This window comes from Salmo salar, chromosome ssa22, assembly GCF_905237065.1.
Source record: "Salmo salar chromosome ssa22, Ssal_v3.1, whole genome shotgun sequence".
Taxonomy (NCBI): Eukaryota; Metazoa; Chordata; class Actinopteri; order Salmoniformes; family Salmonidae; genus Salmo; species Salmo salar.
This window is the reverse complement of record NC_059463.1, coordinates 36,434,609-36,447,148: the sequence shown is the minus strand read 5'-3', so window position 1 is coordinate 36,447,148 and position 12,540 is coordinate 36,434,609. Positions and strand designations below refer to the sequence as shown.

Below are 12,540 nucleotides of genomic sequence, written 5' to 3'. Positions count from 1 at the left end.
AAATGGGCTATTTGTCAAATATGCTATAATCTAAGGAACGTTAGTGAATCCAAATACTTCATAGGGATAAAATGCTGTTAAAGATCATCATAAGATGGTGTGATTGCTGTGTGTCTGAAATGCAGAATTGTGTGTGGGTTTGTGTGATTGGTTTGTGTTTGTGTGTTGTGGGGCTGTGTTTGTTGACAATTGAGTGAGTGCAGAGCAGAGCAGATAGAGCGCTAGGCTATAGGGCTCCAGCTGATTAGCCCGAGCTGCTGCAGTGAAAGAGAGAGAGGGAGACACTACAGTGTATGTATTAATGGGAGAGAGAGAGGGAGACAGAGGAGATTGTGTGTGCACGCCAGTTGCTGCGCTACATCCCCTCTCCTGCCTCACTCTTCTATCACTCCCCCATTTGTTTTAAATCTGTTGCCGCTTTCACGGCTTACCTCTCTCTCTCGCTCACTCTCTTCCTCATTCGTTCTTTTCTCCCTTCCCTCCTCCCGCAGCCCTCCCTCCCTTCGTGCAGACGCTCCGCGCCGAAGATGATACCTCCAATTTTGAGGAGCCTCCGGAGAAGCCTCGGCCCTGGCGAGTGGATGCCTAGCGAGATCCCGTGCGGCCGAGCTTCCAGGGCCAGGACCTGCCCTTTCTAGGCTGGTTCTTCAGCAGGGCGTTGACAGCACTGGCCAAGTCTGAGTAAGTACTGTACCTTGAGCTGCATCAGTCAGTCGAACCCCTCTCCTCTCCCCTAGATAAAGTGTCAGTCACAGGTGGTGGCTGGTTTGCCTTGTGGGTTGAAATTGAGCATTGCCACAGCAACTTCACAGCAACACTCTTCAGGTATCCTCCAACCATGTCTTTCTATATGCTGCCTGGGTCTATTGGCTGTTTTTTTCTCATCCTGCAGTGCCAGTGCTTGGATGGTGGCTTTATAATGGCTTGGTGGCGATGTGCTGTCAGACAGAATGAGGGGATTCCCCCCCTCTCTCCTTTTTCCTTGGAGACAAGCCCCTATTTCATGCATTCTAACTGACGGTTTTTACCATTGAAACACAGCTGTCTGATTGAGAAATTAATGTTGGGATTGAGAATGAGAGGAGTGCCAGTGGTTTGTTGGCATCTGTCTACCTCTTCGACTGCTGTGGAGATCAGACCGATCAGAGCTGTGTGGTAGGAGAATGTAGCTTGCTTCTATTACTGAACCTTCACAGAGCTGGTTGGTATTCCGGTGAGTGTGTCGATGTCGTGCACTGCTGTGAGGTAGAGGAGACTCTCCCTCTTCTCGCCAGTTGTGTGCATGTTAAGGGGCTCTGTCTTTGTTATTGCCCTGTGATGTATAACGGCTTTGCCAGTTTAACAGCGGGGTGGCTTGGTTGGTAATTGACTCAACTAGTTAGTGGTTTGCTAAATGCTAATTCCCTAATAATGCCCCAGCTGCATTTCTAGCACTGACTGTTCCCTGCAGCAGGTTAATTGCAGAAGCTGCTAGATACAGAGGAGCAGGAGGACAAAAAATATTCAACAAAAAGCAAGATTGGGCTAGTCAGAGAAAGGAGGGATGCAGATTGGTGAAGATAATGTATTTCTATGGAAACCAGGATGTTATTTGTCCCCACCCCCATTGTTCTCCCTTTCTTTCTCTCTCTCCCCCGCTCTCTTCCCTGTTTTTACATTCACATATTTTTGCTTCTCTCCCACGGTGCTGTAGATCTCTAACAAACAGTGATCTGTTTTGGGGTTTCTTTTTCGCTCTGCTTTTAATGATAACAAACAAGCAGCTCAATCAAGACAGAAGTTTGTGTTACCTATGCAGAATTGATTAAAATGCTCATTATGCCCAATGAGGGGAAAATGCAGATCAATCCAGGCAAAATGCAAATAGCATCTGTTTAGCAGACTAGGAGCAGATGGGATCTCCTGTAGCTGACCTGTGCAAACATGTAACCACACAGAACCTGCCCAGCCATCAGTCCTGTCTATCTTAGACAATGTAGCCAGCACTGACCATCCATCCATTACCTCTGCACAGTGTGATGCCGGCAGCAATACCCATCGTGTGTTCGCTGTTCGCCAGCCTCCGTCTCTCCCAGGGGCATTGAGATGAAGGATATATCTCGCTCAGTACGCCCTCAAGGAAAACTGGTGCTGATTTTGGTGGATGCATGTACCCATCTGTCATTTCAATGTATCAGTCAGTTTCAATCTGTATTCATGTGTTGGTGGTCCTGATCACTCTAGGAAATGTGTTGTGTTTACATAGCAGATTTCTATAGTTTGGTTTTTGACAATTTTCTCATGGTTTGTATGTTCATAATTTGACAGACCATTTGTCGTTATGTAAACAAGATTCTCTGTGATAGATATTGGTGAAACTGGAATCTATATTGCATGCATATGCAAATATTCATTAATGTCATTCACATCTTTTTATAGTAGTCAGGGAAAATACAATATGGTTCAAACATAATCCTTTTTGATTGAATCTATAAAAACATGTTTTCCATCAGAGCTGGCCAGAAAACTAAATGGATCCCTGTGAGATTTACATTTACACAGAAATGAAGTGCTATATGATATACTGTGATCTGTAGTGGTTAAGGAATGACAGCAAGATAAGTCTTCATTTTTTCAGAGTTAGGAGTAAACAAATGATGTCTAGAGCTATGGCAACAAAAACATAAGCCCCAAAACAATGAAGCCTATGATAAAAAACAAGTGAAGAAAGTCTCTTATTTTAAGTCGATAGTTCCGTCCTCCAACATCAAGCGGCCGATGTATTGTACCTTCCCTTTAATATCTTTAATCCTCTCAATTAGTCATCTAATTACCACAAATTAACCTTCTAAGCATTAGAGGTTTCACTTCAAATTCAATGTCTGCCGACTGTCTTGACTTTTCAGATTGACTCAACATAGTCTAGAATAGATGGGCGCTATACCAAATTATATTGAGAGGAGAAATAGGCCTAGCTGCTTTGAAGCAAAGCTAAATGAAATGGTATTATAAATGCATTATAGTTGAGCTTGAATGGCAGTCATGAAATAAGCTATTGAGTGCCAATAAGAATTACACATTCGTCAAACTCAAGGAGCATATGCCTTTGCGTTCAATTCTAAATGTATTTATTTTTGCCAAAGAATGGTGTATTAAATGTTTTCTCCCCTATGTCTTGTCCTAGGCCAGTGGCTTCAGGTCTCAACTCTCCTGCCAAAACCAACTCCATGGAGAAAAAGCTAAGAACTAGTTGAAACTCAAGACAAATGTTACAAGGTAATGTGCAGCTTTTGTTTTTTTTAGCTTTTTCCCCTGGAAATGGGCCACATGTTAATGAGTATTTTATCTTTATTTTAATAACTAATTGAAAATCACGGAGAAATTAGGAGATTGTAGTGGAGTTAGAATGTGGATGATGTGCAGCATAGCATACATGACAGACTCTCTAGCTGGGTATTGATTTCAGTGCAACTATAACCAATATAGTCTTATCTAGAATCAGCTTTTAAACCAATCAATAACAGTTCATTAATTATGTATTGATTACCATTTATCTCCTGCCCTATCTTGTGACATTTACAGTGATATAGGGCAAACTTTAAATATAAGCACCTTTTGAGTGACAATATTGCTTCTCCTTTGATAAAATTGTATACAACTCTGAGAAACCTTTGAGTAACAGTGCAATATTCCGTTTCGGTGTCTCTTGTGGCTTACGCCCTAGATGGAGCAGGAGATCTCTAGGTTTCAGCGCAAGATGACTGACCTGGAGTCAGTTCTGCACCAAAAGGATGTGGAGCTTAAGGCCTCTGAGACCCAGAGGACCATCCTGGAGCAGGACCTGGCCACATACATCACAGAGTGCAGCGTGAGTGCATTATTATAGTGCATGATCTCAAAATATGTCAGTGTGTTGGTTTCTTATCTACATCTATACATACAGTAACTACATCAGAGTTCAGTTCAGTGTGACTACCTTATAGTGTGTATACTGTTACATCCATGTTGCAGTGATGTATTTTAATGCATTGTGATTCAATTACAAAGTAATTTTTGTGCATGCGTGTGTGTGTGTGTGTGTGATATATGTGTTTCAACAGAGCTTAAAGCGCAGCCTGGAGGCAGCCCGTGTGGAGGTGTCTCAGGAGGATGACAAGGCTCTGCAGCTGCTGCATGACATCAGAGAGCAGAGCAACAAGATGCAGGAGATCAAGGAACAGGTAGAATTATACTCCCTTACCGGTGAACATCATGCATACTAAACTCACACCAGGGGTTGTATGCATCAAGCATCTCAGAGTATGAGTTCTGATCTAGGATCAGGCCCCCCTGTCCATCCATCTTAGCCTATCCGTATGACGTAAAAGGCTAAACGGATCGTAAAATCAGCACCTACTCTGAGACACTTGATACATACGGCACCAAACCTACTAACTAACCCTCTGCCTTTGAGTTGTAACACAAACTAAGGCTGTGTCCCAAACTCAAGACATTTCCCCTTGTTAGATGTTCTTCTAAAGGAAACACCATTTTGTAGACTTTCCCAAAATCTACAACAGATAAAATGCACTCTAGTAAGAACCAATGATGTATATCTATGATCAGGACTCCTGAAATCACTGAATGGTCGGTGAGAACCATTTTAGTTCATTGTGTAGCCCAGGCCTAGCCAGTCCAGTGTTACTGTTCTGCTCTTCCATCTCTGCCTCATATCTGCATTATACAGTCATCATTGGAACATCCATCATACAGGAAACTCTTTCACATTTGCAATGCATATACACTTTAATGCAGTATATTGCACTCATTACCAATTCCTCTCACTACAGTATTTCTCTCTTTATTATAACTCAATTCTGTGACCCTTCAAACATTGTGTGTGTCTATCCTTTGTAGAAACTAGCCTGGCGTAGCTCTGCAGTCTAACTCTTTGGTCTGGTGTAAATCTCTGGGTGAATGTCTGTGGTAGGACATCTAGGAGCCAGTGGATTATGCCCTCTGTGGCAGGCAGCAGTATGAGAGAGGGAGAGTTCCACACCCACCATAGGGATCAGGCTTAGCAAGCCTCTCTTTGTCTGTGATTCATCATCATATACTGTCCAGCAGCAAAAAGGCTCATTCTACGGCTGTTAGTACAACAAGTCGTTTAATCCCACCGTCTCAATGAGAGGCTCATTCTACTGCTGTTAGTACAACAAACTAGCCCTGGTCGGATATTATCAATTAGAAATGGGTTTGTGAATCATAAATGGAAAAGAGTACTATTTATTTTGACATTATAATGAAAAGGAAGCGGTTTGCCATCCTGAAGGCTGGATGTCATTATAGCAGGGGTCTCCAGCAGGTCAATCACAGCCCACCTATGAGTTGCTCACCAAACAATTCTGAAAGTATATGTATTTTTCATGTGTTCCATCGCAAAATATAATCAACAAATATCACAAGTAGAAGACACCTCAAGCTCCCGGCTACTATCCAGTCAAATCCACATTGGCATTATCCCACCCCAGGTTAGGCTTAAAAAGGTAACACAATGTCTCCCAAATAATTTCCAGCAACGTTGCCCCTGTATTTGTCTCATTCACTTCGTATAGCCAGTAGAGAGAGAGAATTGTTTTTCCCAGCCCTTTAAAATAGTTTTCCGTTTGTGATTTAAGCATGGACATGGACTCAGAACATCCAATTGTATTGTTTCTCTATGAATAATTGTAGTTTTGAGAGTGAAAAACTGAAAAAAAATCCCAAAACCAGGAAAAACAGAATTCAGAAAAATACAAAGAGAGCCTTTTGAAAGCTAGGGTAAAATGTATGAGTAGCTTGCAATGTTTCATAATTTAAAATTAGCTCTCATGCGTCACTGCACAGCTATTTTCAGGTTTCTCCAGAGACATTCGATCGTGTTCAAGTCCAGGCTCTGGCTGGGCCACTCAAAGACATTCAGAGACTTGTCCCGAAGCCACTCCTGCATTGTCTTGGCTGTGTGCTTAGGGTCATTGTCCTGTTGGAAAGTGAACATTCGCCCCAGTCTGAGGTCCTGAGTGCACTGGAGAAGGATTTCATCAAGGATCTCTGTACTTTGCTCTGTTCATCTTTCCCTCGATCCTGGCTAGTCTCCCAGTCCCTGCCACTGAAAAACATCCCCACAGCATGATGCTGCAAACACCATGCTTCACCGTATGGATGGTGCCAGGTTTCCTCCAGATGACACTTGGCATTCAGGCCAAAGACTTCAATCTTGGTTTCATCAGACCAGAGAATCTGGTTTCTCATTGTTTGAGAGTCTTTAGGTGCCTTTTGGCAAACTCCAAGCGGGCTGTCATGTGCCTTTTACTGAGGAGTGGCTTCCGCTCTACAATGAAGGCCTGATTGGTGGAGTGCTGCAGAGATGGTTGTCCTTCTGGAAGGTTCTCCCATCTCCACAGAGGAACTCTAGAGCTCTGTCAGAATGACCATAGGGTTCTTGGTCACCTCCCTGACCAAGGCACTTCTCCCCCGATTGCTCAGTTTGGCCAGGCAGCCAGCTCGAGGAAGAGTCTTGGTGGTTCCAAACTTCTTCCGTTAAAGAATGATGGAGGCCACTGAGTACTTGGACCTTCAATGCTGTGGAAAGTTTTGGTACCCTTCCCCAGATCTGTGCCTCGACACAATCCTAAATCGGAGCTCTATGGACAATTCCTTCAACCTCATGGCTTGGTTTTTTTATCTGACATGCACCGTCAACTGTGGGACCTTATATAGACAGGTGTGTGCCTTTCCAAATAATGTCCAATCAATTGAATTTACCACAGGTGGACTCCAATCAAGTTGTAGAAATGTCTCATGGATGATCAATGGAAACAGGACGCACCCGAGCTGAATTTCAAGTCTCATAGCAAAGGGTCTGAATATTTATGAAAATACGTTTTTTTTTATTTTTATAAATTAGCCACTTTGTCATTATGGGGTATTGTGTGTGTGTAGATTGCTGAGTTTTTTAAAAAGGTATTTAATACATTTTAGAATAAGGCTGTCGTGTAACAAAATTAGGAAAAAGTAAAGGGGTCTGAATACTTTCCAAATGCACTGTATTAAGTGTTGTAGTACTCGAGACGTCCGATCCTGAGACCACATATTGAGTCTCTCGTGTCAGATACATTTCTTTTTGGTCTCGGACAGTGAGGACTCGTAACCAGACCAGCGGAGTAAAGAACTCATAATTATCAGCTTCCATTCAGTCAGCGCAGACAAGCGCGTTGCAAGGCCAAATATATACACTCCTTTCTTGAAAAATGTATATCTTTTCACCTATTGAAACCTGGGATTCATACTTTACTGGTAACATTACTGTCTTTTACTTTCATTGAAAAATATCCTCAAACTTTGTCTGAATTTACTTGACTTGCTGATAGGGAATAGTGGGGGAAATTGTTGGAAAGTTGCGTGCTCACTATTAGTAAGGGGAGACGTGGAAATTGTTACATAGGTCTTTAGATCTATTATAGACGTTAGCGCAGTGGCGAACATAGGCCTTCAGTGTGTGACCGGCTCTTGATGATAAAAGGACAGCAACCGTAATACCAGCAATCATGTAGGAGAGTGCACTTTTTGTAAAACATGAAAGGGCCAGTGGAGGGTATACACAGGTATTTGCCCCATACCCGCTTTCTTTTTCAGTGGGCATTGCGTATACTCACTTCTTAATCCCTTCTGTTGTGTATAAAAGTAGTGTAGTGGAGGTATACTACATATTAATGATGTAGTACAATAGCGAAATCATGCACAAAGTAGCGATCAAAAGTATGTGGACACCTGCTTGACGAACATCTCATTCCAAAATCACGGGCATTAATATGGAGTTGGTCCCCTCTTTACTGCTATAACAGCTTCCACTAGATGTTGGAACATTGTTGTGGAGACTTGCTTCCATTCAGCCACAAGAGCATTAGTGAGGTCGGGCACTGATGTTGGGCGATTAGGCCTGGCTCGCAGTCGGCGTTCCAATTCATCCCATGGGGTTGAGGTCAGGGCTCTGTGCACGCCAGTCAAGTTCTTCCACACCGATCTTGACAAACCATTTCTATATGGACCTTGCTTTGTGCACGGGGGCATTGTCATGCTGAAAGAGGAAAGGGCCTTCCCCAAACTGTTGCCACAAAGTTAGAAGCACAGAATCGTCTAGAATGTCATTGTATGCTGTAGCGTTACGATTTCCCTTCACTGGAACTAAGGGGTCTAGCCCAAACCGTGAAAAACAGCCCCATACAATTATTCCTCCCCCACCAAACTTTACAGCTGGCACTACGCATTTGGGCAGGTAGCATTCTTCTGGCATCCGCCAAACCCAGATTTGACGTCAGACCGCCAGATTTTGAAGCGTGATTCATCACTCCAGAGAATGCATTTCCACTGCTCCAGAGTCCAATGGCGGTGAGCTTTACACCACTCCAGGCGATGCTTGGCATTGTGAATGGTGATCTTAGGCTTGTGTGCGGCTACTCAGCCATGGAAACCCATTTCATAAAGCTTCCGACAAACGGTTATTGTGCTGACGTTGCTTCCAGAGGCAGTTTGGAACTCGGAAGTGAGTGTTGCAACCGAGGACAGACGATTTTTACATGCTTCAGCACTCGGCGGTCCCGTTCTGTGAGCTTGTGTGCCCTACCACTTCGCAGCTGAGCCATTGCTGCTCCTAGACATTTCCACTTCACAATAACAGCACCTACAGTTGACCGGGGCAGCTGGAGCAGGGTAGAAATTTGACTAACTGACTTGTTGGAAAGGTGGCATCCTATGACGGTGCCACATTGAAAGTCACTGAGATCTTCAGTAAGACCATTCTACTGCCAATGTTTGTCTATGGCATGGCTGTGTGCTCAATTTTATACATCTGTCAGCAACAGGTGTGACTGAAATAGCAGAAACCACTCATTTGAAGGGGTGTCCATATACTGGTAGATACTTTTGTATAATATAGTGTAAATGCTAACTAAGGCAACAATGGGTATGCAAACCAGGTATTGAACAAGTTTGGTTCTTAGTCTTGTTTAGTAGGCTATTTCCAACGTGCAATTCAGTCATCATGACTGATTGCATGAACATTTCTAAAGGCTTTCCGCAAAAACCTTCCCAATTAAATGTTGACTGCAATGTAGGCCTACCTGACAGAATGATATAATGCTGACTCATGTCAATGGGGAGGGCATTTGTTTTGCTCAATTTAATTAAAAGGCAACTACACCCTCCAATTTTTTTTCGATTTTTCCCAGACCTCAAAAATGGTCTCCTGATGTGGTTTATTAAACATCGTTGTGGACATCAGTGTGAAGATCTGAAAAATCTAAAGAAAAATATAGAATTTCACACACAGGACCCACTTCTCCAGACACCACTACACCACGGCATAGGGCCGATTCGAAAGACAGCAGTCCATTCACTCGGACATAATAAGCCAATAGGTCCCAATCATAAGAATACAAAAACAACCATTAGGCAAAGCATTTCCCAATCGAAATGTACCACTATTACAACGCATTGCAAAAAAAACATTTCATGTTTAACACACAAAGTAACCACTGATCTAAGGTTTAAATGCAGCAATGTTTCACACAAGTTATTTTCAAAAAGATGGCTAACAACAGCACGCGTGCTGCAATAAAAACCACAGTTCCACTCACCAGATGATGATAATTTGAAACTTAACTTCTTGTTGAAAGTTATTCTTGAAAAGGGAGAAGCTAACAAACTAGCAACAACATCCTCGTCCATAACACCTGCTGCAGCCACTGCAAACTAACCTACAACAAAAGCTAGCTAGCTAGAACTTTGGAAAACTGCTGCTCACTATCGGACAGTGACCGGTTGGCCTTTAAGAAGGCAGAAGTTTGCATTCATTTTTGTAAAAACAGTCCCACCATTACAAGTCAGTGTGATTGGTTGATTCTTCTGTCACTCCAAAATGTTGCCCTAATACATTTGAATGGCAGATGCATTCTATCAAGCTTCTGATGGCCTGCTTGGCAATGGCTGACTTAGCTAGCTAGGTAGCTAAATGTATCTCCCCAGAGACCACAAATGAAAAATCCTGATTGGATCTTGTTTTCTCTTCAGCGTTACCCTTTGATTTCTAACAAAAACTGAACAGATTAAAACAGAACATAATTGAAAATAGTGATATTATTAATCCTTAGAATTTCTATGAACGCGTAGAAGACTCTTATTGTTCCCCACTGTGTTTGGGTTAGTAAACATTTGTAGAGTGGCTCTATTTGCCCTCAGCATGCATTTTTTTTAAAGATCCATATGTTTTTTCTGAAATATGAACACAGAAGTACTGCACATTTTGAACTCTTATTGTGGTGATGATTTGACAAAATTAGTCATGGTCTTGAATTGGACTCAACATTTTCTGGTCTCGGACCTCTCGTCTCCCTCCCGGTCTCGGTCTTGACTCGGTCTCACCCCCCTCTCCAGTCTTGGTCTATACTCGATTCGCTCCGGTCTTGAATAGGTCTTGCTTTAGGTGGTCTCGAACATAACACTGTATATTATTAGTCTCTTCTTTTGCCATCTGCTCCAGGAGTACCATGCCCAGCTGGAGGAAATGCAGGTCACTATTAGACAGCTGGAAGAGGACCTGTCGGCCGCCCGACGCCGTAGTGACCTATACGAGTCAGAGCTTCGAGACTCCCGGAACACTAGCGAGGAACTCAAGAGGAAGGCTGTGGACTACCAGCAGAGAATCCAGAAGGTAGGTGTGTGGTGTGTGTGTGAGTGCGTGCATGTTTGTTTGTTTGTTTGTTAAACTGAGTAGGCCAGGAGAGGAGGTTTTTCCTGTGTTGCCACTGAAAGTAATCTACAGTTGTTGTGAACTGTGAATGCTAACATGTCTGCATGTCTCCTCAAGGCGAAGGAGCAAGGGAAAGCCGAGGTAGAGGAGCTTCTTTGCAAACTGGAGAAGGTATGTCCTAATGTCCTGTCCATGGATGAACTGTATTGCTGAGGAGATAATAGACAAGGTGCTCACCTATACTCTTCAAACTGGTTAGGTTCTGAATCTTCGTTTTGTAAAGTCCATAGGGAATGAAATGGATAATATCAAAAATGTATGTATTTCCTTGCACTGATGCGTTTTGGCCTCCGCCTTCTTCAGCATGCAGAGATTGGGTCCCATTATTAATAGATCAATTTCACACATTGACATTACAGTCAGCTAATCTTTCATACTGTTTTTCAGACCAATGCTGAACAGCAAGTGAAAATCCAGGAACTCCAAGACAAACTTTCCAAGGTACATTTTCTATTGTTTTCTTCTGACGAGACACACTATGGGAATTGCTTGAACTGATAATTAGAAATGTTGTTAGATATTTGCCAAAAAAGGTTGACCTATCCCTTTAATGGACCCAAATGAATAGTTAGTCATCAGCTGTCATCACTGTTGTCCAATAGGTACATAGCGCTGAATAGTTTTGATGTAATGAGTCATTGACATTCACAATTGACAGTGGTGAGAAAAAAAATTTATTGGCTAAATGCTCCCGAGTGGCACTGCATCTCAGTGCTAGAGGCGTCCCTACAGACCCTGGTTCGATCCCGGGCTGTATCACAAACGGCCGTGATTGGGTGTCCCATAGGGTGGCACACATTTGGCCCAGCGTTGTCCGGGTTAGGAGAGGGTTTGGCCGGGGTAGGCCGTCATGGTAAAATAAGATTTGTTTCTTAACTGACTTGCCTAGTTAAATAAAGATTAAACCCATAAATAAAAAGCCATTTATTTGCATTGTGTCATGCCCTTTGCTCCCTCTGTGTTGGAAAACTTGGCATTGAAAATTAATGAAGCCTAAGGGGCATTGTTGTCTCCACACACTGTTTCATTTGACCCTTGACCCCCAGGCGGTGAAAGCCAGCACAGAAGCCACAGAGCTGTTGCAGAACATCCGGCAGGCTAAAGAACGTCTGGAGCGGGAGCTGGAGCGCCTGCGATGCAAGGCCGACCCCAGCGACACCCTCCGACGACGTCTCAGAGAGACCGAGGTACAGACTAGACAGTCATATTTGTGATTGTTTGTTTTATTGTTTGTATTGTAATATCCATGTATTTCAGTGTCGTTGACTGTCCTGTGGGTATTATTATGAACTTGAATGTCGTGTGTCCTGCAGGAGGGTAAGAAGACCCTGGAGAACCAGGTGAAGCGTCTGGAGATGGTGGAGCGGAGGGAGAACAAGCTGAAGGACGATATCCAGACCAAATCCCAGCAGATCCAGCAGATGGCTGATAAGATCCTGGTGAGAGATAAGGGATAAGGCTCCTCTTAATACGCTGACTCCCCTCCACTCCTCTATCTCTCTCTTCCTTACCCCCTTATCCCAGAACACAGGGTAGAGTGGGCACATACACACACAGTCGAATACATATGCACAGTCGAATACACACACACACACACACACACACACACACACACACACACACACACACACACACACACACAGGGAATACCCTTCTTGCTGCCCCATGGTATGCACACACACACATTTCTTTCTCTTGGGATGTCCCACCTGCTGTCACGAGCCACAACAGATCTG

At 43.3% G+C, this 12,540-nt stretch overlaps 1 protein-coding gene across 4 annotated transcripts in view; it reads left to right on the top strand.

The window, feature by feature from the left end:
- The first annotated feature begins 298 nt into the window (after positions 1–298).
- LOC106583567 (citron Rho-interacting kinase) overlaps positions 299–12,540 on the top strand; it is a 48,517-nt gene continuing 36,275 nt past the window's right edge. For all 4 annotated transcript variants that reach the window (XM_014167915.2, XM_045705681.1, XM_014167914.2 and 1 more), the window contains exons 1-9: positions 299–681; positions 3,164–3,255; positions 3,704–3,847; positions 4,080–4,199; positions 10,535–10,705; positions 10,862–10,915; positions 11,192–11,245; positions 11,851–11,991; positions 12,118–12,243. In XM_014167915.2, coding sequence (XP_014023390.1) covers positions 3,704–3,847; positions 4,080–4,199; positions 10,535–10,705; positions 10,862–10,915; positions 11,192–11,245; positions 11,851–11,991; positions 12,118–12,243 — 810 coding nt within the window. In that variant the 5' untranslated portion in view covers positions 299–681; positions 3,164–3,255. The remainder of the gene's footprint in view (positions 682–3,163; positions 3,256–3,703; positions 3,848–4,079; positions 4,200–10,534; positions 10,706–10,861; positions 10,916–11,191; positions 11,246–11,850; positions 11,992–12,117; positions 12,244–12,540) is intronic.